At 49.5% G+C, this 26,667-nt stretch overlaps 1 protein-coding gene across 2 annotated transcripts in view; it reads left to right on the top strand.

Annotated features, from left to right (window-relative positions):
* The window catches only part of EYA2 (EYA transcriptional coactivator and phosphatase 2), a 221,686-nt gene that overhangs the window by 177,019 nt on the left and 18,000 nt on the right, over window positions 1–26,667 (top strand). For both annotated transcript variants that reach the window (XM_036244581.1, XM_036244582.1), the window contains 2 exons: window positions 12,230–12,319; window positions 24,776–24,834. In XM_036244581.1, coding sequence (XP_036100474.1) covers window positions 12,230–12,319; window positions 24,776–24,834 — 149 coding nt within the window. The remainder of the gene's footprint in view (window positions 1–12,229; window positions 12,320–24,775; window positions 24,835–26,667) is intronic.

The raw sequence follows: 26,667 nt of genomic DNA, 5'->3' as shown, positions 1-26,667 counted from the left end.
ACTGTTCAAACATGTGAATCAGCCTGGCTTTTCTTCACAACCATCATTTTCTTGTCTTCCCCTTTTAAACAAGCTGATCTGTTTTCCAGGAGTTTCCAAGTAATTAAACCCAATTAAAACCATTAAATTCTCTCTTTTAATGACAACTTTATTATTCAAAGCTAACCACAAGGAGGAGATTTAACTGCCAAAGCCCTCCATTGTGTGTTAATCCATCCCTAACCTCTGGCTGACACTTCCAAGAGATAAGCCCGTAGCATAGCGAGGCCTGTTTAATGAATAGCTTTAATTAATACTTTTCTTCCTTGTGGCAGAGTAATTATTTGTTCAGCTTGTAAACAGCTACTTGGCAGTGATTTTTTTTTTTAAAGACCCAGTTGGCTTGCATGTTGTGATGGCTTTGATTGGTTTTGTGTGTTTGTGTTTTCTCTGAAAGGGGGGACGGGGGGCTCTGTCCCAGACTGGGTGCAGGAGCTCGTCGCCCGGAAGGTTGGCACGTCAGGGTGATCGCACAAGGGAAGCGAGGCCAGCGCAGGTGGAGGGCTGCCTGTGTCTGTGACTTGTCTCAGAGTGAGCAGGTCGGCCCCGTGCAGCAGCCTGCAAGCCCAGGCAGGGTCCCCACCGAGACACAAGCCTGGCTCGCGGCAGTCTGGGTGCTGAGACAGAAGGAAGGGCCGGATGGAAAAATGCCAGACGGCGCTCCAACCCTGCAGTAACCCCCTGACCTTGCCTTCGGGGGGCACCTGAGAAAAGGCCAGCCGAGTGCAAGGGCTGGATGTGAGCCCTCAGGAAGTCATTCGGTGAAGAAGGGTTCACCTGCCAGGGCCACGGACTGAGCCCACCGCCCATCTAAAGAGCTGGCCTGGCCCTGTCTGCTCACCTGCTCTCCCATCGCGTCAGGAGGTGAATACTCCAGCTCCCACTTTGTGCAGACGAGGAAACAGCACAGCCACCCGCCTTCTACAGGAAGGGCAGAGCCTGGGTGTGCAGAGGTTCCGGCTGCCGCCGTGTCCTGGGCTGCTGGCCGGGTCCCTGCCCTGCGAGCCAGGAGGACCGCTCAGCCGGTGGGGAGACTGAACTTTGTTTCGTTTAGCTCATCACTTAGAAAGGTTGCCCACACTGTAAAGTTGATTGACCGACAAGAAAGACCAAGCCTTTCATTGTTTTAAAATCATTCAGAGCAGTATTCTTCATGGGGGAGGGGCGTAACTTTGCCTGCCGGTTACACATGGCAATGTCTAAGGACGTTTCTGGTTGTCAGGACTGGGTCAGGGTGCTGCTGGCATGTGGTGGGTAGAAGCCAGGGAGGCCGCTGAACACCCTGCGGCGCACGGGACAGTCCCGCTACAGAGTGAACTGACCCAGACGTCTCCTGTGTCGAGGCTGAAAAACCCCTGATTCATTGAATGCTCATGTTTTTCATCCTAGAGACATTTTGTAAAAATGCAAAAACACTATTAATGTGCCCCTCTACCAGACCCCCATAAAGAGCTGGGCCAGACTGCTTCTTTAAAAATAATTAATTAGCCCTGGCCGGTTTGGCTCAGCTGTTAGAGTGTCGACCCATGGACCAGAGGGACCCAGGTTCGGTTCCCTCTAAGGGCACGTACCTCGGTTGCGGTTTGTCCCCGGCCCCAGTTGGGGTTCTGTGGGTGGCAGCCAGTCGATGTGTCTCTCTAACATAGATGTTTCTTTCTTTCTCTTCCTCCCTTTCTCCCTCCCACTCTATCTAAAGATAAATGCAAAAATGTCCTCAGGTGAAGATAAAAAGTAATAATAATAATAAAGTAATTATCTTAGTGAATTTGACTATTTCCCAGGTCACCAGAAGTTTTCAGAAACACATCTAAGGAGCTAACAGTTCTCACCCAAACACGAGCTGTGGCTGAACTTGCCAGCACCGCCCGACGACCACTTCCCACCTCCCACTTCCCAGACATCTCCCTCTGCTTGTTACACCCGTTGCCTTCAGAAAAGCCCCGCGAGGAGCACGAAGCAGGGTTAGCTGAGCTCATCATCCCAGAAGCTTCGTGCTGAGAAGTGCTCAGACATCTCCAGATGCCTCTTTGGAGCCTCCAAGGCCTCCCTGCCCGGAGCTCTGAGCCGCCTGGGAGGGCTCACACCCGAGCGGGGGCTGCGGGGGCACTGGGACCGCAGGGAGCTTAGCACAGGACGGCAGAATGCGAGCCACTCGGAGCAGAGCCTGCGGGCTTCCCTGTCCTCACCTCGAAGGACGGTGTGGCATTCCACCTGCCACAGCCCTGATAAGGGTGACACGGACCTGGAAGCAGCTGACCTCAGGCCCCTGGGAGAGCAAGGCAGCAGGGACAGAGTTGCTTTCTGCTTTATTTTCTCGGTTGGTTGGTTGGTGGGTGGGTGGGTGGGTTGGTTGGTTGGTTGGTAGGTTGTTTGGTTGTTCAGTTGGTTGGTTTTTTCCTGAGAGTTTGCTTTGGAAACATTGCATTTGATACCATTAACGGACCCAGAGAGGCCCTAACGTTAGTTTCGGAAAGCGTCTTCCCACATCGCACCTCTATTTGACTCCTGGGATGACATTTCTAAAAAGTTACAGGCTACCAGTAAGTGAGGGGAAGGCAGGGAGCAAAGAAGGATTTGGAGCCCTCCAGGGCCAGCTACAGGGATCTGATTTCCCCTCTCAGCCGAGGTGTCTGGTTCCCCGAGAGCCGGTCCTGGCGCTGGGCAGGGAGGAGGGCAGTGGGCAGAGAGGGCTGAACAAGGGAGCTCTGCTTTTCCACACCACGTCCAGGAAATGAAGGCGCAAACGCTCCGAGGCAATAAGGGGGGATCCTTTCCCGCCCCCGGGCCCTCCTTTTATCCTCTCCAAAGCCCAACAGTTATTAGCAAGCCAGCGGCCCGGGGCAAGAATCCGGGCTGAGTTTTGCATGGCAGCTGCTTGTCATGTCTGCCAACGATGGAAGTGGAATTTCATTCAATGGGTCATTTATTTCATTAAAAGTAGTCATCAGCCATTTTAAATCATGCGTTTATTTTTTCTTAATCTGACAATAATCTGCCTTAGGTGTCTTTTCCCTAATAAAGCACTTTATAGGATGTTATTAGTTCCTACAAAAATATATTCCGTGAGTAAAATGGTTAAAATGTGTGTGTGGGGGGGGTGTCCTTCGGTAGATGGTCCTGGGTTTGAATGCCAGCTCTGCCACTTCTTAGCATTGTGACCTTGGGCAAGTCGCTTCATTGCTTTGAGTCTTGATTGACTTGTGAAGCAGGCAGAACATATTTTGAGGAGGAAATGTAGTAACACACACGAAGCTCACACACGTTCTATATTCATACATATACTCAACTGAACATCTGCTGTGCGCTGGCCTGTGTTCCGGGTACAAGGGACATTGCCTTCTGGTTGAGGTAGAGGCACCAAAAATCGTGAGTGAATAGGGTTACTTCGGATGATGATAAATGCGGTTACACAGGAGAATGGCATGCAGAGCGAGCGGAGGGTCAGCACTGGGGTTGCTCAGTGGAATGGCCAGAGAAGTCCTTTGTGATACTGAACGTGGGAACTGAATGTCACAAAGGAGCCAGCCTTGAAAGTCCCCAGGGAAAGGGAATTCTGGGCAGAGAATACCGTGAGTGCAAAGGCCCTGGGGCAGGAGCAAGTTTGGCACGTGCAAGGAGCAGAGAGATGGGCTGGAGTAGATTAGTAAATGGAGTGGAAAAATCCCCTGAAGGATGCTGGCTTTACTCAGAGGCCATGGGCAGCTAGTGGGTTTTTAATGAGGAGAAAGGCATATAGCCAGGCTCTAAAACCAAATAATAGCTCGGACCCTTCCATGCTTACATCATCTGGCTGATATCACCTTGGGGTGGGGAGATCAGAGGTGCCATCAGAAGAGAGGACATTTGGTCTTTCTGAGCGCTGCCTGGCAAAGCGTGGTCACCGCTGAGACGCGGAAGCACGTGAGCTGGCCCCCTGGACATAGCCAGTGTCGGAAACACCCGTGCTTGTATGGGTCTGGGGAAGAGGCAAGCAGAGTCAAGAATCTTTCAGTTACAAGCAACAGAAACTCTACGTCCATTAGTTGAAGCCCAAAAGGAAAATGTATCTGTTCGTGTAACCAAAAGTTCCAGAAGTAGGAGCCGTGGGGTCTGATCTCCAGATGCCTCCGTGGGAGTCTGTGTGCACGGTCAGGAAGGCTCTGCCTGTGTTCGTGACAGGGGTGGCTGCCAGCATCCTGGAGCTGAGACTCCACCAGCCCAGCCACCCTACGGCTAAGACGGTTCCTCTTCCCAACAGTTAGAGCTGAAATCCTCGGACCATTTTCACCGGCTCCCCGCTGGTCACAGGACCGTCCCTGAACCAGTCACTACAATTCCGGCTGGGCCTCCGCTGTAAGATCATCCTGGGTATTATCTTTTCTAAAAATGATTAACCGCTCATTTGCAGACACGGAAGTTCATTCCCAGAGAGACTACTTGTCTCCACAGTACCGTGCTGCCTCTTTTTCAGAGTATCTGATAGAGACACTGTGGTGGGGGTTCCCAAGACCACCCTCAGGCTCAATGAGGAGCCAGAAGGACCTACAAGACTCAGAAAAGCTATTATACTCACGGCTGCAGTTTATTACAACGAACGCACGAGGTTAAGATCAGCAGAGGGACAGGCGTGTGGAATGAAGTCCAGGAGAAACCAGGCACAGCCTACCGGGTCCTCCCCCCGTGGCGAGACACGCTCCAGTTCATCTCCCAGCGCTGATGTGTGACAGACAACAGGCGGGAAGTGCCGTCAACCAGGGAAGGCCACCTGAGCTGCGATGTCCGAGGTCTTACTGGGGACAGTGATACAGGCACGTGTGCCTTTGGGACTGACCTCAGCTACTCAGATGCCAGCCCCTCAGAACAAACACAGGTGTTCCCCGTAAATCACACGGTTAGCATAAACTATCAGAGCAACTGGGATTGCGTGGGCCCGGGGCTCAGAGCTCATCCACCAGAAGCCAGCCAAAGGCCAGTCCTGAAGACAGACCTTTCTTAGGAATGTACAGGGTTTGAGCAACCCAGGCCTGCTGAGTTAACACTTTTCTGCACAAACGGGGACCCCAAATGAAATCAACTGAATGGCTCAGCTCAAGTGGAGACCGCCAGGTACCACAGAGGCCTGGCCATCTGCATATTCCAGAGGGGAGCTCCTCTTTCTGGTCCTGCAGCTGGGCCGTGGAAGGCAGACCCTCTCCAAGCAAGGGAGCTGGGACAGCACCATGGGCTACCCAGAGGACTGCGGAGTCTGGAGCCCGATCAGACCTGAGCTCCAGCCCCACACCGCCTCTTACGAGCGACCGTGAACAAGTCACATAGTAACAACAGTCATAGTCACAAACAGCAGTATAAAGCACACACACGTCAACTGAAATAGAAGTTCACCATCACTCATGTGACATACTCTGACATTTTGTCATCTCTTCTAGGGATTGGCAAATTTTTTTCATAGAGGGATAAATATTTTAGGTGGTAGGTAAGGCTCTGTAGTGACTACTAACTCTGCCATTGTAACACAAAAGCAGCTGTAAACATACATGAACAAATGGGCATGGCTGTGTTCTAATAATACTTTATTTACAAACACAAGCTGTGGGCCATAGTTTACTGACCCCTGGATTCTCCTCTATTTCTTCCATTCTTTTTTCCTTGTTAATCCTGGTTGTTAAAGTAAACTTTCATTTTAAGGATTATTGCCTGCACTTGGAAAAACCCATTTAACCTTCCTAATAAACCTAGAAGGTAAGTAACCTCATTCCACAGATGAGACTGAGGCACACAGAGGTTGACTACCTTGTACAAGGTCATCTAGCTGGTGAGAGGTAGAACTGGCCTGGATTTTAAGCAGTCTGGCTCAGAGCTCACCTTTTTAACCTGTACTCCAAAGCGCTCAATAAAGACAGGCTATTGTTTCATTGTTATTATTATTATTCAATCAGCTGTAAAAGCACCCAAAAGACCACAGTCTTTGAAGCCAATTTCAAGGCGAATTTAGGGTGCGCTCTCCTTTTGTTCGAAGGGTTGTGATGCTGAATAATATGTGGATCTCACTTCTTTGAGTTAAACACCCTTTAAACTCATCTATTATAAAACTTCAGAAACTCAGAAAAGAAAATTCTTTAATGGACAAATAGAGCTGTGGGTCATTAAGCAGCTTTTTTTGGTAGAAACTTGGACTTCTTTTGAAATGAAAACAGTTGCCTCCTAATGGATAGGGACTGGGAAGGAGACCTCTAGGGATAAGCTAAAATCAGGGTGCTGTAAAGTTGGGGATGGTGGAGCCCCTTGATGGAAAACAACTGCTGTCCTTCTAATTAACCCTGACGGACCTTTGCATTGGGGTTTTGAAGCCTCCAAGAAGCCACATGCTGTTGTCTTTATTCATGGGTGACATCAGATTCATTCTGTTTCAGAAAGACTTTCTTTTTCACGCTCCTGCCCTCTCCCCACCCTCCAGGACATGCAACCACGCCTCACAAGATAACTTACGGACCCACAGAGCAGATCTGAGAGTAGTCCATGTGGTGCAAGTCCCCACCATCTCCTCTGATTAAGAGAACTTCACCAAGAATGCGTAATAATCAGGTTACGGAGCCGCATCCCGGGCTTCAGTATCCATCTGGGGTCCGGGGAGGGGGTGTCCATGCTCCGAGCCTGCTAACTGAATGCGTGCGTAGCCCACCTCGCCGTCATCAAAACCGAACCCCGAGAATCTGTAGAACATTAGGGCGTGTTGGAAAACCCTGCAGTGCCTTGGTCTGATCGCTGCCTTCACGGGGAGAGAACCTCCCACAAACTCTCAGAGAAGACACGCCAGCCCCCCAGCCCCTCCAGCCCCCAGCGCAGTCCTTGGACAGACGAGTTACAGATTGAAGCCTGTTTTAGAAAAATTCCCTTTTCTTCGTTCTCGGTTCTGGTTTAAATTGATCATTTCTTAAGAGCAAATCTCTTTCTGCTGTTGCTTGTTTAGGGAATAAACCACTGGTTGTTTTTTTTTTCTTTACTCCAAAGAGTATGTAATGACGAAGAAAATGGTTTTCATGCGAGATGGTGCCATCTGATAGTCTGGGTGTTCCTGCTGGGTTTACAGGTTCTCTGCTTAGGAGTGCGAGACAGTTGACCTGGCGGCTTTGGCTCAGCAGTTGGAACATCAGCCCATGGACCAAAGAGTCACGGGTTCGATCCCAGGCCAGGGCACGTACCTCGGTTGCGGTTGGTCCCCGGCCCTGGTCGGGGTCGTGCAGGAGGCAGCAGGTCGATGTGACTCTCTCACACCGATGTTTCTCTCTCTCTCTCTTCCCCTCCCACTCTGTCTGGAAATAAATGGAAAAATATCCTCAGGTGAGGATTTGAAAAGAAGAGTGCGAGGCAGTGGATCGGGGGATTTTGACCAGCACTTGTGGAGTCTGCTGTGTATCAGGCTGGTATTTACACATGTGCTCTCTCATATCATCCTCACAGCAACGGTAGATGGTAGAGGGATCAGTGGCCTTTCATTAGCTGAGGGGCATGGCGTGAAGACCCCCATACTGAGGCTTTGTTTCACCCGGTGACACGCTAGGTCCGACCTCGCCCTCCGCGCCGCGTGGGGTGACTGACGCCCGCTGAGCAGGACGGTGTGTTTCTGGAGTGTATTAGGGACATACTCAGCAGGCCTCGGTCTTGCCCTTATTCCAGATGTATTTCGCATTAATTAATGCTGCGTCTCCACAATTTTTTTTTTTCTTCTCAGTCTTTGCAACTCTGGAAAAACATTTTCTACTTGGATTAAGTGGTCTGGCCCGGGGTAACGCTCTGTGTTACTTACCTCCTGGGACAGTTGTGCTTTTCTCGGCCTGTTCCAGACTTTTCTGCCTCGGAGCAACTAGTTTCTATCAGGTTCCTTGAAAGGAGGTCCCCCCTCCGCAGTGCGAGAGAATCCAGTAAGCAACGCGCAAGCGGGTGTTAGGAAAACCAGAAATAATGAGAATGCTAAAAGAGTAGATGGGTATTCTAAGTGTTCTCAGAAACATTTGGGCAACTTTGAATTTTTGTTTTAATTTTTTTTCATTGATTTTTAGAGAGGAAGGGAGAGAGAAATATCAATGCCAGAGCAAAGCATGGATCGGCTGCCTCCTGCACGCCCCCTACTGGGGATCGAGCCTGCAACCCTGGGCATGTGCTCTGACCGGGAATCGAACCAGCAACCTTTCCTTGCATGGGACGACACCCAACCGAGCTGCACAGGCCAGAGCTGTTTTAATTTTAATTATACAATAAATATTGGAATCCCTTCTCTTTTAAAAAAAATTTGGAATATCTAGATAATGCTGAAATTTACTTTGATCATCATCACCCATAATTCCTGTTCCCGCCTCTCTGCCTACTGGAAATAATTACTGTTCTGACTCTGGATATATCCTTTCAGATGTTTATAAATATATAAGTGTCCAAGGAAAATACATAGGAGTATTTTATGTGTTTCTAATATTTGGTAATAACATGTAGTATATAACTTTCAGAAGATTGCTGCTTTCACTCATTATTATTATTATATTTGGTGTATTGATGTTAATACGTGAAAATCAGGTTCATTTCTTTCCATTGAATTTAGTTTTCCATTGTTGAATATACTACTATATTTTATTTCTCTCATCTCCTTTGGCTGGACAGCTAAATCGCTTCCAGTTTTTAGCTATTTACAAACAATTCTATAATGAACATCTTTTTACATGACCCTTGCTCACATGTATGGGGTTTTTCTAGGATAGATGAGAAGTGAAATTACTGAGAACGTTCTCTTATTTTTAATTTAGTTTTTATAATCCAAGAAATATGTGTGTGTAGTTTAAAACTCTTATAGTCCGCCCTGGCCGGTTTGGCTCAGCGGTTAGAGCGTCAGCCTGCGGTCCTGAGAGACCCGGGTTCGGTTCCCGCTAAGGGCACGTACCTCGGTTGCAGTTTGTCCCCGGCCCTGGTTGGGGTTGTATGGGTGGCAGCCATTCGACGTGTCTCTCTCATGTCGATGCTTCTCTCTCTCTTTCTTTTCTTCTCTCCCTCCCGCTCTATCTGAAAATAAATGCTAAATAAATAAATAAAATAAAATAAAACTCTTGTAGTCCCTCCAAAGTGAGGTGTAGTGAAAACAGCAGTCCCCAATGACCACCCCTCATTCCTCTTCCCAGAGGTGACAACTTTCAACCTTGCTGATTCTTTTGGGAATACCTACAAATTTCTAAGTAACCTTGGTTACTTAAAACCTTGGTTTTCCTTTTTTCCTATTCAGGCATGACCCCTGGCTTCCCAAACGAGAAGACGAGAATTCAGCTCTCCCTTCTCACCCTCGCCCCCATCACACACGCACACTTGCTCTCCACGTCCTCCCGATATCAATAAGTCATTACTTCCGCTTTACCAACACAGGGCGTTGGCCTTCTTATAGCCACACCACCACGTGTCACAGATAACCCATTGTGTACACAGTCATTGCTTTGCCTGTCTTATGTGCTGCCTGGCAGTTGACATGTCTCTGAGTCCGTTCTTGCAGCGGATGAGTCTGGATGGCCGCTTCTTGCTGCTGCTCGTCCAGTACGTCGAGGGCTGGTCAGCAGTGTTTCGGGCCCGGAGGGCTGTGCACTTACGCAGAGGTGGAGTGGTTTGGGTATGAGTAATGTGTGAAGACACCCCCAACGCCTTTTCCCAGGCCACACAGTCACTCCCTCCTTAGCCCTGAAAGGTTTGTTTCCCTCGTTTGCTCTTTGTTTTCCACCGAGTGCTCTACCCTGCGACGTGCAGCCAGGACGCGGAGCGCTCAGCTTTGGCGGCTGGGGCCCTGATGAGGTGTTGCGCCGAGTGGCTGCGTCCCTGGGCTTCGTTCTTCACAGTTGTGTGTGTGAAGCTGAGATCACCAGCTACATCCTTCTCTCGCTCTCTTTTTTTAAGGGTCAAGAAGGGTTGATATCGTTCATTGTTTGTTTGTTTGTTTGTTTATTTAATCTCCACCCGAGGATATTTTTCCACTGATTTTCAGTTACAGTCGGAGGGAGGAAGAGAGAAACACCGATGTGAGAGAGACACACTGATTGGTTGCCTCCCGCACGACCTCAACCAAGGCCGGGGATCGAACCGCAACCAAGGTACCTGCCCTTGACTGGAACTGAACCCATGACTCTTTGGTCCACAGGATGACACCCTAACTGCTGAGCCAAACCAGCCAGGACTATTTTTTTTTAATAATAGAAGTAATGCAGTCTTTTGGTAAAAAAAAAAAAATTCAAACAGGGCCCAGCCAGTGTGGCTTCGTGGCTGAGCATTGACCCATGCACCAAGAGGTCGCCGGTTCGATTCCTGGTCAGGGCACATGCCCAGGTTGTGGGCCCAATCCAATGGGGGGGGGGGGCATCTCCCTCTCCCTTTCTCTCTCTCTCTCTGACATCAATAAAGAAAAAAAAATTTTTTTTAACTCTAACAGGAAGGGAGATCTACAGAGTGACAGTACAAGGTCCCCTTTGCTGCCCCCAGCCCCGCACCCTCCAAGACCTCCTGCTCTAGAACCAGATTTCCTGGGTGCAAATCCCAGCGCTTTCTAGCTATGTGACCTTGAGCAGGTTACCTAACCTTTGTGAGCCTCGGTTTGCCCATCTATAAGATGGGAAACTAATAGTGCTCACCTCAAAGAGCTTTGTCTGAATTAAATGTAAATGCTTATAAAGTGGCACAGAGAATACACAGACTAGATGTTAGCCAGGGAAATTACTAAGTGTTGTATATCCTTTTAGATCAGTGATGCTTAACCTTGGCTGCATATTGAAATCACATGGGGGAGCTTTAAACATTCCCAATGCCTAGACCCCACCCTCAGCAACTCTGATTTTACAGGTATGGGGTGCAACCTGAGCCTCAGGACTTTTTAAATGCTCCTCACCTCATGACAGTGTAAAGCCAAGGTTGAGAACACTCATGCTACCTATTTTCCACATGTATCAGTTAGGATCAGTGAGGTTATGCTGCAGTAACAAGCATCCCCAAATTTTATTGACCTCTCGTTTATGGCACATGTCCATTGTGGTCAGTTGCAGCCCCAACCCACATCATCTTTACTCTGGAACCCAGGCTGACAGGGTAGCTTTTGTCTGGAGCACTTAGTCTTGTGTATTGGGAAGAGAGAGAGCGTGGCGAACTATGCACTAATTCCTAAAGCTTCTGACCGGAAGCAAAACATTTCTTCTGCTCACATATCATTGGCCAAAGCAAGTCACATGGTCACACCTGAGTTAACAGGGCGGATCTATATCGGGGGCCAGCAGACTGGGAATGGCCAGATAATACATATCTTAGGCTCTGAGGAACATAGGGTCTCTCAGAGCACAGTTACTCTTCTCGGCCTTCAAAACACAAAAGCAGCCATAGACAAACACTGTCAAAAAATGCAGCCATCATTGTTCGCTCGTGAGCCATACCAGAATAGGCAATGGGTGAGAATTAGTTTTCCAACCCCTGGTGGACATCATCCTCCTACAAGGAGAAGCTCTTCAGGAAGGGACCCCAAATATGGGCGAAGAATAATGCAATCTACATGCCATGTGTAGTGAAGAGAGAAAGAGCCCAGCCAGTGTGGCTCTGTGGTTGAGCGTCGACCCATGCACCAAGAGGTTGCCGATTCGATTCCTGGTCAGGACACATGCCCAGGTTGTGGGCCAAATCCCCAGTAGGGGGCATGCAGGAGGCAGCCAGTCGATGTTCTCTCTCATCAATGTTTCTCTCTCTCTCTCTCAAATCAATAAAGAAAAAAAAAATTAAAATACCAAGAGGAGTGGGGCAGCCTCCACAGAGAGACTGTTGCAGAGAGAGCCAGCATCCCAGCTCTGCAGTAGCTTATACATAGTGTCTACTGCTTTCCTGGAAATCTCTCAGGCCTCCCTGAAGACGCATTTTCAAGAAGCCTTCTTTGTTTTAGCCATTTCTGGTCCTTGCAACACGGAACGCAGTTGCAATTCCAGGAGCCTTTGGGGGGAGATCGAAATACTAAAGAGGGTAAACGTAAGTGATGAAAAACTAGAAGGGAAATCTCAGAAGCTGTACAACATTAGCACCCTGACCCCACGTGGAGACGCATCTTAGGCCGAGAGAGAGCCGTGCAGGTGAGGGAGGGCCTTTCAGAGGCGGGACGGGAGGGAGAGCGAGGCTGAGATGACACGGCTCACTCACACGGGACCTGCCCCCTTCCTTCTGACAGGACACCACGACGTCCGTGCGCATCGGCCTGATGATGGAAGAAATGATCTTCAACCTTGCAGACACGCATCTGTTCTTCAATGACCTGGAGGTTTGTTCCATTTTACATTCGCTGTATTTAATCACCTGCATCTGGTTTGGGGGAAGAGAGGCTGCCTTTTTTCTTTTTTTCCCTCTTTTTCCTTTGGAGGCTAGAAACTTAGGCTAGCACCCCCCAAGAAGGCACAGAACTGTGGCCAGCGACAGTTTATTGAAAACACACTTGACTGGATCATGTCCCCGGCTTCCCTGGCATTAATGGGCCTTTCTCTCTGCTCGAGCGGTGACGTCCACTGGAAGTTCTACTAATCAAATAAAGGCCACGTCGTTCCTCCCCCCTGAAATTTGCTATTTAATAAGTTGAGTAAGGCAAATTAGTACAGATCCTCCTGGGTCAGTAATAATTAGCAGTGGGCCAGGATGGGAGCTTTTAAAAACATTTTACATTCCCCTGAAAACATGTTTTACAAAGAGAGAGAGCAAGCAGAGGGACTATGCTTACTTAAAGTGTCTGCTCCTGTGCCCCTAAGCAAATGTCAGGGGAGATAGGAAATGGGCAGAGGAGCTTCAGAAATAAATTTAATTTATTTGTTTATACCCAGCCTGTGTCAAAAGATTTGGAAGTAATTTTAAATGGGAAACATATTTAAAATGGAACTACTAAAGCAAAGGAATAGAAAGCTAGGGTAAGGCGTTAGTTAAAAAAAAAAAAAACCTGGCTCAAGCTAACTACCAAAGTTAAGTTCAGAGTTAATCCCTGAGCTTCCTGGTAGCCAGAGCAAAGAGGGGAAATACAGTGACTTGCTTACCTCTAATGAAAGAACAAGCAGCTTTCTCCAAGGCGGAGAAAGGTTTTTTGGCTGATAGGAGTATTGTAGGGACCTCCTGGCTTTATAAACCGTATTCTCATGATTTGTTTACTGGATTTGGAAATAAAAGGCAACCTAACACAAAACTGTTCGTGAGAGAACAATTCTACTTATCCTAGTAGGATCCCTACCCCCCCCCCCCCGAAGCTGGGAAGTCCCTGGGGACTAAACTGTGAAGTATACGAAGACTATGAATTCCAAGGTTGTTCTGACCAGCCCAGAACATTACTCTGTGCATCATCAGGAAATGCGGCAGGTTGTCCTGTCCAGCCTGCACCCCGTGAGTCCCAGGGGGGCAAATCCTCGATCCTGTGTTCTTCTCAGTCTAGGCAAGCTGCCTGGGCCTCAGTCCTTCGGTCTGCGAAAAGGGCTTGTTCTCTGCCTGGTATCTGCTTCAGAAAGGATCAAGGTAGAAAGTTACTGATGAAGAGAGAATCCCAGTAGCATTAAGGCCCAGGACGGACTCTTTAGCCAAAGGCAGTGTGCAGGCTTCTTTCACAATGACCCCTCGTGCCTTGGGGGGAAAACAGAGGAGGGAGATGCAGAGAGGGAGGGAGAGAAATTAAGAGCAAAATAGAGCAAAATACACAGGGCAGCAAGTATTTATGGAGCCTAACATAGTAAAGGCTCAACGACTTGCAAATAGCAAAACCCAACTCTCTTTATCAAAAAGATGGACGTTCTGGTCCTTGGGGTGGAAAAGCAGATTTCGCTTTGCCCTGTCTCCTCCGAATGTCAGCTGCATGCGAGCGGGGCCCAGGCAGTAAGGAACCAAGCAAGCCCATAAACAAGAAAGGTTGTGATAATGAAAGGGCGTGAAAAAAAGAACACAATGAGATGTGATAGCGAGCGATGGGAGAGATGGGCTGGGTGTAGGGATGAGGGGAGAGGGAGTCAGGGGGGCTCCGGGGCGTCGTCCGACCAGGGCGATGGGGCCATCTCTGAGATGGGCGACACAGGGAAGTGCAGCGGGGAAACCCGTCCTCGCTGGCACACCCCACCGAAAATGCCAGACTGATGGGCAGATATTCGAGTCTGACGCTCTTACGCAGTAAAAATGCCAGACACACAGTGGGCACTTGGCCGACCTTGGCTGAACCAGAGGCTCGGAGCAGGTATCTGCGGGACTGGTGTGTGTCCAGCATCTCGCCCCCTCTGCTGTTCCTCGCTGGCCCGGGCGTCTAAGTTGTGCCTCTTGGAGAAGGCTCTTAATTACCAGCTGGAGCTACTCAGGGAAGCCAGTTTGTTTTTATTCTCTACATTTTTTCCAAAATGTCCCCAGTGCCAGAAGCCCCCGGGCCACTCGGCAGGACTGAAGCCACGTTACGCAATGGAGTGAAGACTCACAGGAGGCCTGTGGGGACCTCGGGGCAGCCTCCCGTGGCTCCCAAGGAGGCCGCTGGGACTGCGGAGAGGCCCAAGGTTTGCAGGAGTCAGGCTTAGGGAACCAAGTCAGACCCTGTCTGCACGGAGCCTGTCATGGGGGTGATAGGAGGGCCACTCCCGAATGCAGCCAACAACAGAGAACTCACCCCCTGCCGGCCCCTACTAAGTGCTGTGGATTCAGTGGCAAAGGAAATACAACAAGATCCCCACCCTCAAGGCATTGACCTTCCAGTCGGGGAAGCAAACTGTAAACAACTGAATATATCATGTCCGATAAAGTGTTCAAAAGGAGGCAGGCAGAGTCAGGGAGGAGATGGTTACACAGGCTGTTACTGGCTTAACCACGTAAGGCTTCTTTGACATTGAGTAGATATGTGAAGGAGGTGAGAATCTGGGTGAAGAGTGTCAGGCAGCGAGAACAGCAGTGCAAAGGCCCTGGGGTAGGTTACACAAACATGGCAGCTGGAGCAGAAGGCGCAGGAAGGATTGTGGTGGACAGTAGGGGTTAGAGGGCAGATCCTGTGGGGCCTTGTGCCATTGTTAGGCTTCGGATAATATTCTAAGGGTGACGAAACCATTGGAGGGTTTGAGCAGGGCAGTGATATGATCTGATTTACGGATCAGAGGCTCCCTCTGGCTGCTGGGTGGGGAACAGACCGAAGGGCGCAAGGGTGGAAGCAGGTATCTGCATTCGATCAGTGGTTCCCAGACTCCCAGAAGCACTCAGGAGACGAGTCTGTGCGCCGTAAGGACTGGTCAGAGACAAGGCAGGCGCCACGTTTGGCTGTATCTCCGGCCATTCAGGATGTGTGTTCTGAGTGTAAGGCAAGCACCTTCTAATCAGTTCAATCTGCCTTTGAGTCCAGGCTCCTGGGCAAGGCGATCCCTCTCCTGAGCCTCAGTTTCCTCATCTGCTAAGTGGTTAGAAGAAAAGCCCTACCTTCCAGGGTTGTGATGATGATGGGAGATGGATGAAAGCAGTCAGCCCAGAGCCCGGCATACTTTGTACGCTCCATAAATGGACCCTCTGCAGCAGCGGGTTACAGGTACCCCTGGGACTGATCACGGGGCGGAGGAGTCACATGGTAGAGCGTCACATTGTTTCATTTAAATCATTAGATACTTATTTTACTACAAGTTAGAAAACATAACTAGCGAACAGCTTGCCCAACCCCTGATTTTATAATAGCTCAGTATCAGTACTACAGTAGAGCAAACCATGACCACGTCAAGGGTCAAAGCCAGCATATTACCTTAAACAATGAAAGAGTAAGGAATACAATAGAATACAGGGCGTGCCACAAATAGTCATGAATATTGCTTTAAAAGTTGTTTCGGTGAGATGAGTTATGTTTCAGTCATGTAAATCTGTGTGACGGAAAACGTCTTTCTGACGGAAGGCCACCGTGGAAACCACGTGACGAACAATGCTTCGGAGCAGTGTGGCCCGACCGTTTCCCACCATGACACCAACGTCCTGGTCTGCACTGTCCAGTGCAGTAGCCACTGGTGACATGTGGTCACTGGGCACTTGAAATATGGCTGATGCGCCCTGGCCGGTTTGGCTCAGCGGTTGGAGCGTCGACCTGTGGTACAGAGAGACCCGGGTTCGGTTCCCGCTGAGGGCACGTACCTCGGTTGCAGTTTGTCCCCGGCCCTGGTTGGTCGTGTGGGTGGCAGCCACTCGATGTGTCCCTTTCACGTCGATGTTTCTCTCTCTCTTTCTTCCTCTCTCTCCCTCCCGCTCTATCTGAACAAAAAATGGAAAAATGTCCTCGGGTGAGGATTAAAAAAAAAAAAAAAAAAAAAAAAAAAAAAACAGAGAAATATGGCTGATGCAATTGAGGCATTGACTTCTTTATTGTATTTCATTTTAACTAATTTTAATGGAAAAAACCACGTGTGGCTGGTGGCTGTCATATTGGACAGAACAGAACGTGCACGTCATTGTGGAAAGTTCTGTCGGACAGTGCAGCTCTAGGGTTCTCATGTGTCAGACGTGATGGTGACGATGACAGTCACCATAGCTGACATTTCACTGGGCACTCACTAGGTGCAGGCACTGTTCCGAGCAGTTTGCATATAGTAACTCATTTAATCCTCACTATTATCGCCCCCCTTGTATTAATCTGCTCGGGCCCTCATAACGAAATAAGCACAGACTGAATGCGTAAACAACAGAAATCCATTTTCTTACCGTTCTGGGATCTAAAAGTCCCAGATTGAGGTGCCTGCAAGTTTGGTTTCTGGTGAGGACTCTTCCTGGCTTGTGGACGGTCACCTCTCAGTCTGTCTCCACAAGGCCTTTCCTGGGTGCCTGTGCAGAGAGAGGGGGAGGGGGAGAAGGACACTAACCCCATCAGATCAGGGCCCCACCCTTATGACCTCATTTAACCGTAATTACTTCCTTAGAGGCCCATCTCCAGAAGCAGCCACACTGGGGGTTAGAGCTTCAACATATGGTTAGGGGAGACCACAGACATTCAGTCCATAGCACCCATTTTACAGGGGAAGAAACCGAGGCACAGAGAAGTCAAGTCAGCAGCCCAAAGTCACACGGTTGGCAGTGCAGTGTTAGACCCACGTGGCCCGGCCCCACGGCCCCTGTACTTATCCACTTGCTGTGCTGCCGCCCTCCCGGGGAAGTGGTTGCCATCCGGCTTGAGGAAGAAGGCTCCCGGCAGGAAATCTAGACTCGCCCAGTACTGCAGACGGCGGGTTCAAAGCAAGAGAGCGCAGGAGCGATGGGTGCAGGAGCCAGGAGTCCTGACAGCAGGGGCGGAGACCCGGCGTGAACATGGAAGATGAAAGATGAAAGCTGCTCGCGGGCTAGCACATCATCATTGCACATGCGCAGTGATGCACACAGAGAACCACCACCCGCACTGAACCGCCACCGCCCCCTCTCTCACCACCTGCAGGTGAGCAAAGCACTGGACCAAGGGTCTGAAGCACCTCTGGAAGGTGGGCACGGACTGTGCCCGGAGCTGAGTGGGGGCAGAGGGGAGGCATGAACAGTCCCCGCTCCCGTGCTGAGCGCCGGCCGCGGGCTTGCCTGCGCGTGCGCTTGACCTTTGCAGCGGCCACGAGGTCAAGACTGTTACAGGTCCCCATTTTAGAGCGGGGGAAACTGAGGCACCGACAAGTTAACTTGCCCACACGGACATGTATGGATCTCTGACCCCATGCCAAGCATCACGTGTACATGTTCTCACTGAAATCTCCCAACAGCCCTGCCAGGGAGGTTTTTTTAAATCTTCATTTTACAAATGAGGAAACTGAGGCCCCAAGAGGTCGCTTTCCCAGGGTCACTTAGGTAGTGCGGAGATTCGATCCTGGGCCAGGTTGACTTGGAAGCTGAGGCAGTTACTCTTCGTGGGAGACGCAGTTTTCAGAGGTGGGCAGAGGGGGAGAGCGGGTCAGCAGACTGGGTGGAAGGACGCGTCCTTCGGAAGAAACGAGATGAACCTCAAGGTTTCCGCAGACGGTGCCCCTGGTCCCAGTCAGGAGGGCCGGTTCCACGTGCTGCCCGGGCTGCGGGAAGGGTCTCGGTGCAGGGGCCGCGAGGGGCTGGAGCACGGGGCTGGCTCACCGCTCTGCAGGAGCCTCAGGGAGGTAATATTTCACCGTGTCAGCACCGACCTGCTCCCCAAGGCGCCCTGCGCAACTGGCCATGAACGCGGTGCGGCCCACGGCCTCTTTGAAGCTCTTCAGATAAGTTAAACATTTAGACAACACAAGAAAGATGGCCCGGGCTTCCCTCCGGGGAGCAGACCCCTCTCCGACTAGTCTAGAAGCAGCATTAAGTAATCTCCCTGAAAAATATACTTGCCTCCAAGGAGGAGTGGCCAGGAGTCCATCTGGGCTCTGACAAGAGTCATTTTTCTCGAGCAGATTTGTCAACAATTTCCGTTCCGCAATCGTGTCTCCGGGCCGCCAAGGACAAAAAGTAATGGGATCGGACCCCAGGAGGGCAGGTTGGGGAAACCCTGGCTGTCACCAGCTTAATCAGAATGGGTTTTGTTTGATAAATATTGGTCACTGAACTCACTGTTCAGAAATGAGCAACAGTGAGCATACTGAGTATCCAAACCTGTGGGCTGCAGGTAAAGGATGATCCAGACACGTCCAGCCTTAAAGTACATTTATTCGAAAAACAGGAAAACTAACAAGAACTGGTCACTGAAAAGACTGTGAAGGTCGTTAAGCCTTTGGCAAGCATGAACAAGAAAAAAAAAAAAAAGAGAGAGGGAGAAGGAGAAAAAGGAGCGATCGATAAACAACATTCAGAATGAAAAGGTGAACATTGCTACAGATTCCAGGGAGATTCTTGAGGGCTTTTTTTTTTAATTTATGAGACTACCATGTCCAATATTATACCAATGAATTTGAAAACCGAGGTGAGTGAACACTTTTCAGGAAGATATAAATTGCCAAAATTAGCCCAAGGGGAAATTTAAAAATAAATGCATTAAACCAGTGACTGTGAGAAATTGACATCGTAGTTAAGGGTGTAATCCCCCAAAAAGGCACCAGGTCCAGCTAGTTTTAAACATGAGTTCCACCGAACACTGAAGGAAAGAATGAATCTCATCCTGCACAGACTACGGAGCAAAGGGGAAATGGGGTACTCCCCCACACGTTTTGTGAGACCAGTGTCGCTCTGAAGCTAAATCTGGACTTCGAGCACATGACAAATAGGTAAGCCACTGTCATCGCTGGTAAAAGGTGGGACGTCCCTGCAACCCCTCCGACAGCTCCACTTGGGCCCTGTCCGAGCTCAGTTTCAGACCCCCCGTGAAAGTCGGGTCTGGACCCTAACCAGGGCCATCTAGCAGGCTTGCCACGGAACACACCCGCCAGTGGACGCGTTCACCATGTCTCGTAATTTTACATTTCTAGCTATTTATTTATTTATGTATTTATTTATTTATTTATATCCTTACCCGAGGGTCTTTTTCTATTGATTTGCAGATAGAGTGGGAGGGATAGAGAGAGAGAGAAACATCAATGTGAAAGAGACACATCAAGTGGCTGCCTCCTGCACAACCCCAACCAGGGCTGGGGATCAAATCACAACCGAGGTATATGCCCTTGACCAGAATTGAACCCATGACTCTCTGGTCTGCAGGCTGATGCTCTAACCACTGAGTAAAACCAGCCAGGGTGACATTTTTATTGATTGATTTGAGAGAGAGGGAGAGGGAAGGAGAGAGAGAAAGAAACGTCGATTTGTTGTTCCACTTATTCATGCGTTCATTGGTTGGTTCTTGCATGTGCCCTGACTGGGGATCAAACCCACAACCTTGCAGGACTGGAACAACACTCTAACCAACTGAGCTCCCTGGCCAGGGCCCCCATGTTTCATAATTACTTGAGAAAGCAAAACTGGAGACCTTGCTCTGGAGCCCGAGAGGGCTGAGAAGCAACAACACTCCCATAGTAACCAGCTCGCCCGGTGCCCAGATCTTGGATTCTAGCACCACCTTCCAGTCAAAGGAACCAGGGCTCCTTGAAATATGGCTGATTCTAGGGCCAGGGCAGGGAAGACACACCATAAACATGGCATGATAAAAACAGACATATCTTCCAGACAGAAAAATTCCAAATAATGTATTTAGAAACTCCACTCCTCATTGTGAGCTTCACATAGTGGCTCCCTTCCCAAGAGTGCAACCTGGAAAGGTGGGGGAGGGTAGCTACACCTGAGCCGGGTGGTCCAGGGCGTCAGCAGCGATGAGTCACGTTGATAGTATGAACCCTTGATAGGATCTGACCAGGATGGCACCTCACCTCTGTGATCTTCCTCCCAAAACCCATCACCCCAGTCCAACCATGAGGAAAACATCAGACACACCCCAGTTGAGAGACAGTCTGTGGAATGCTAATACTCCTTTAAATTGTCATCAAAACCAAGGGGAGTGTGAGAAACCATCACAGCTCAGAGGAGCCTAGAGACAACATGGCAAACTGTAAGGGGTTCCCTGGGTGGGACCCTAGAAGAGAAAAAAGGACACTAGTGGAAAAACTAAGGACAGAGGACTGACATTTGTTAATATAGTGAAATTTATTTATTAGTTGTGACAAATTGACCGTACGAATATAAGACGTTAAGAATGAGGATAACTGGGCTTGGATATACGGGAACTCTCTCTACTATCTTCGCAACTTTTCTGTAAATCTAAAACTATTCTAAAAATAAGAGGTTATTTAAAAACAACAGCAACTAAAGATTCCAGGATGTTAAGCAAGTTGCCCCAAATCACACACCTAGAAAATGGTAGGGCAGGGACTGGAGCCCAGGGAGGGGCGCTGAACGCCAGTGGCACCGTCCAGGACGTGTGGACCTGAGCACGTCCGCCCCAGTCCTCGTGTGCCTGCTTCCCTGAGATGCTCGAAGGCAGAGCATCCAGACGGACATGGGCATGGAGTCTGCGCCGAGAAAGGCCGTTTCCTGCTTTGCTTCCAAACGGCCTCATCGGCAGGTTAGCCATCCCTGAGCCTCTCTCAATGGTGAACTCAGTTTAACTTGACCACGACTGTGCCAGGCACAGAGTTTGGGCCTACAGAATGCAAAATAGTAATAATGGCAATCGTTTTTCCAAGTGCATGTGTGGCCTTTTCCGTGGCAGAGGCACTTTTCAGAGTGCTGTACCTGCCCGGTTCACAGAGTCCTCACGACACCCTCTGCGGTAGGTCCTGCTCCGCGCTCCGTTACTCTCTCCAGCCAGCTGTTTTCACACGATAGGGTGTCTCGGAAATAATTCCATGTGCTAACATGAAAATCTACCTTATTCTTCTGACTGCTGGGTAGGATTCCACTGAATGGATGTACCATATTTCATTTAGCTGTGATCCAATCGGGGGGGCTTCAGGTGTTCCCCAGTTTCACAGGGATGATGGACATCCTTGCACAGGCCCTTGGCAGGTGTCTCTCTGAGTCAGAAAAGCGTCGATTCCTTGAGGCCAGGATTGCACTGTGCCTCACCACGTCCCCATGGGACCCTTCCTCTGTCTTTGCCAGCTGGCCCTGCTCAGACCCCTTCCCACCCCCCTGATAATCACACTTTGACCCAGGGAGGCCGTTAGCACCCTGGGCTGTGAAAAGCCAGTGTTCTGTGCCCTAGAGGCCTGCCATCCATGCCACAGAGTTGAGAGACATAGGATTCACTTCCCCAGGAGCTCAGGACCGTCCTTATGTCCTTGACAGTGTCCCCCTCCCCTCGTCCCGGCTCCAGGTAACTCAATCCAGGTCAGCTGGTGGAGTATGAGGTAGTGTCTCGCTGGGCGTCATGGTGTTTTACTAAGTCCGAAATGTGATCGCTACTGTTGTCACACTTTAGCGCCCCCAACAATCCCCCCGCAAATGAGAAAACCAGAGCCGCCCACATGCCTTTCCCCTGACATCAGGGAAAGAGCAAGGAGCCCTGCCCGGGGCGCCCGGGCCTGTGTGACCCCCAGAGCAGCTTTTGAGCTTGAGCGAAGGACTAGAGGGCAGAGCGAGGTGTTTTTCCAATTTCAGGCAAAGCAGTGGCCGGGGGTGGGGGGTGGGGGGGAGGGGCGATCTGCTGTTCATTTCGTTTCCCTGGGTCTGTAAAATGAGCATTGGCTTTTAAATACAGTTTTCATTAGTGCGTCGGGAGCCCTGTCCCTGAGATCCTCCCGTCTCTGTGAGATGGCTGTGGGTCACAGGTCTCAAACTGGGATACCCGCAGGGACCAAGTGACCAGGTGGTGTCAAGTGAAGAGGAGCCATAGACACTGGGGAACTGGGAGTTGGATGCCCCAGCTGTGGATTTGCTGGGCCCAGGGATGCAAGACCTGCATTGGCTGGGCGTGTAAATCCTCGGACTAGCTGAAAATCTTGGGGGGTGGGGGGAGACTCCCTGGGTACACATGCTGCGTATGGTTTCCAAAAAAAAATGTGAAGCACACTGTGGCTAAACGAGCTGTGTCTCCAGGACAGCTAGCAAGCTCTTCCCTAATTGAACTTCAGCATAGAAGAGACCTTGTCCATCTAGTTCCTGTCCCTTGAGATCCCAGTAGTACTTTCTGGAAATACATGCACCATTCAGTACGGCGGCCAATGGCAACATGTGGCTGTTGAGCACTTGAGATCGGGTTGAGGAAAAAAAAACAGGAAAGAAATCGGATTAAGGGACTGAATTTTGAAGTTTATTTAACTTTAGTTAATTTAAATATAACTCTAGATAACCACATGTGCCTGATTGCTGCAATATTAACGTCACTGTAAGATTATTTTTAAGTTTGGGGTGCACCATAGAGCTTGGCTACTTTGTGGGGAAGAGGTAAATTATAGCTGAGACCACCAAGCGTCAGTTAGAATCCTGGGTCCATGGAAAGAAAGCATATGAAATAATAAGCAGGAGAGGTTTAGGTATACGCCAGTACCTGCCGGCTCAAGAGGGGTCCCTCAGTGCCTCCCACCCCCCGTTTCTTCCAGCACTCTCCAAAGAGTTTCTCAACTGGGGTCACCATTTAGCACCCACCACGTTCTTTGCAAGAAGAATTCACATTTATGTGACACCTGTTGTGTACCGAGCACTGTACTAGATGCTTTCAACGCAGCATCTCACTTTTCCTCACGTCAACCCTGTGAAAAAGCTTCCATCATTATCTCCATGTACCAGCCTGACCTCTGAGGTTCAGGGTGGTTATGGTGTTTGCCCAAGTTGACACCGCTGGGAAGCAGTTGGAGCCAGGATCCAAACCCAGATGGTTAGATTCCGGAGCCTGAGCTCTAGCAGGCGGGCACCGCATGCTCACAGATTTTGCCCCGTCAGTATCCAAATGCACCCTCTGATGGAGTTGGAGTGGACAGGATTGGTGTGCGTTGCATGTAGCTTCTGTGGGGTGCTTAGCATCACTCTGAATGCCTGGTTGCAAAGTGACAGAAACCCGACCCCTCTAGCTTACACTGCAAAGGTATCAGTCTCCTGTGGTTGCTGTAACGAATTACCGCACACTTAGTGCCTTAAAACAACACACGTGTTCTCTTGCAATTCTGGAAGCCAGAAAATCGAAGTCAGTTTCACTGGGCTGCAGGTGTCGGTGGGTGGTTTCTTCTGGAGCCTCTGAGGGGAGAGCTGTCCTTTGCCCCTTTGGCTTCTTGTATTTCTTAGCTTCTGGCCTCTTCTCCATCCTCAAAGCACATCACTCCAATCTCATCCTCTCTGTCACCAAATATCCCTCTGCCTCTTATTTACAGGACCCTTGTGATGACATTTGGGGCCACCAGGATAATCTTCCCACCTCAAGATCTTGAACTTAATCACATATGCCAAGTCCCTTTTGCCACATAAATTTCCAGGGATTAAGACGTGGACATCTTTGGGGGACCTTTATTCAGCCAACCACAATCTGGGTGGCCTGGTTTCCGTTATGGCTGGATCCAGGGGATCCAACAATGTGATCCCTCTCTCCAACTCCCAGAGAGCATCTCTTTCCCAGAAGTCCCAGCCAGAATCCCAAGGCTGGTTCTCATTGGTCCAGCTTAGACCACACACTCTCCCTGAAGCAATCACTTTGACCAGAGGGATGCTGGGTCTCTCTGATTGGTTGAGTCTGGATTATGGGCCCACCTTTGTCATCCCCCTCCCTGTGGTCTTAACCCACATTTGATAAGGTGTTTCCCCAAAGGGAACTGAGAGATTTGTGGGTGGTGGTAAGCCACATGTAATTGGAGTCCATTGAATGGTAAGCCCTGGGGATGGTGCCTGGCACATAGTACGTGCTCAATAAATGATGACCACAGATCATGAGACACTGAGGGGCTTGGGAGAAGCTAATGTTCAAAGAATGCAAGGTTCACTAAGTAGGTGAAGGCGGAAGAACATTCCAGGCAGAGGAAACACCTGGAAGAAGACCAAGATTCCCAGTGTATGTCCTGGTGTACTGGGGATGGTCCCATTGTGCGCCCGGCCTCCCAGTGGAATGGTAACAGCAGCTCCTTTTCCTTGCAAAACTACCTCGGTTTGCATGATAAATTACATGATCACACACCCCCTTGATAGCCAACCCGTTGGTTTCTAAGGAAGCCAAAGGTAAAAGAGGGGATGACACTTTGCCCGAGGCCACTGACCTGAAGTGGCAAGGCTCAGACTAGAAGTCAGGGCTGACTCCGGGTCCAGTGCTCTCTCTTCCCCTCACTGATGAAGCCAACTCTCAAAGGCCACACCAGACCAACCAGTCATATTTCTCCCTCGTTTTCTCTTCTTGCCAAATTCTCCATAGGATTGTGACCAGATCCACGTTGATGATGTCTCGTCCGATGACAATGGCCAAGATTTAAGGTAGGAGTGGGCGGTGTGGAGTCCAGTCTGCGTCTTTGGACCGAGCTGACCTTTCGCTAGGACGCCGAGAGGAGGGCGGGCTGGTTGTCGGAACAGGACAGGCCAACCTCCAGCCAGAAATGGGACTTGTGTGCCTCAGAGCTCAGAAATCATGCCCCCACCCTACAGCCTCTTCCACGTCCCCGCGAGTCATTGAGGCTGAGCTTTCCACAAATTCTCTGTGACCCTACTTATGTGTATCTCTCTGTGGGTTATTTTCCCTGCTTACTAAAGTAATATATACGTATAGTAAAAAATGTAGCCATTCCTGACCTTGCCTCCCAGAATCACCACCATGAAGCGTTTGGTATAACAAAATAAAACAGTTACAAATGAGAAACTAGAAGCACTTAGCGTACATTCTCCAAAGGTTGGATTGCATTCATTAGCATACATATATTATATAATATAGAAGTCAATACAATTGATGCTCAGAAAAAAATATCTCTGGAACAAATAGGTGGTATGTCTATCTGGTTTCTAGGGGGAAAAAACTAAGAGATGGATTCCAGAAATCAGGTACCCAGCCACTCAAAACAAGACAGCTTTCAGAAGAATGTAGCTAGAATATTCCACACCTGCCCCGGGGGAAACTTTGTAAAAACGAACCATAGTTAATCTCTGCTTATCCAAAATTATCACAATTCAACGCCTCCAGGCCCATCAAAAATATTATTAGACCAAATTAAGTTTTGCTCGTGGGGCCAGTCGTAACTTCACTTAGTGTTTGCTTCCTAGGGTGTCTTCCGACTACTCCAGAAAAAGAAATCCAACCTTCTGGTACTGAGCCCTGCACATCTTCCCAAAGCCCGGCCCGACTAGAAGTGAGAGATGGGGCGGCAGGCGCTTCGTTTTAATTAGCCATCCAGAAACCCTCTGCCATCAGGACTGGCAAGGGAAGGCTCCTGTGCCAGCCTGGATGTCTCCATTTATGGAGACAGTAAACCCCAGGTCAGGATTAACTGTGCCCTTTCCACCGAGTCCTTGCTGGGAGTCCGCTCCCTTTGGAGCAAGGAGCAACAGCAGTTACGTCTTCTTGTTTCCCCTGTAGCTGGCTGGCTTGGAATTCAGAGCAGTGTCTCTGTGAACCCTGTTTCATGCTAAGTTTCATGTTTGGTTCCCTACTTCAAGAATTCATGAGCCAAGGGTGTCTTTCCCCCTAGAAACCAAATTCCCCACTTATTCGATCAAGAAATATTTGCTGAGCACCTACTATGTGCTAGGCACCAAGCATCAAATGTCCCTTGGTTTTTTTTTTTTCTTGCAGGTGTTACTCACTTTGGTAACACCCTAATTTTATATCATGCCCTGTTCCAGATGTTTTATACGAATTAACACATTGCATCTTCAGACGCTCTTAGCATCAGCCCCATTGTACATTTGGGGAGTGGGAGACACAGAGAGGTTAGGTAACCTGTCCAACCTCACACAGCTGGTAAGTAGGGGCAGCGGGATTCATGGAAGCCCCGCCCTGCCCTCCACCTCTTGGCAAAACATCCAGGCAGCTCCCCAGGGTACCCTCCGAGTTCACACTGTTCTTTTTCAAAAGTAATTATCTAGCCTTTTTTGCACCACCCGGAGAGGGCCACACAGCTTTGTTCTGGGTTCCCTTTGAAACTTAAAGGGAAACGTCCACAATGTCTAGAGCTTTGATGCCCTGCAAAAGGAGGAGGAAGTCCTCAGATTCCTTGCAGCAGGGACCCAGTTAGGTGTCACCAAACCTGACCTTCCAAATGGAGCAGTTCTACAAAAGGAAGAAGGACGGCACCTACATCAGAAATCCGAAGAGAACCT

This window comes from Molossus molossus, unplaced genomic scaffold, assembly GCF_014108415.1.
Source record: "Molossus molossus isolate mMolMol1 unplaced genomic scaffold, mMolMol1.p scaffold_m16_p_6, whole genome shotgun sequence".
Classification (NCBI taxonomy): domain Eukaryota; kingdom Metazoa; phylum Chordata; class Mammalia; order Chiroptera; family Molossidae; genus Molossus; species Molossus molossus.
The sequence above is the reverse complement of the archived record's forward strand: the minus strand, read 5'-3'. Positions and strand labels throughout refer to the sequence as shown.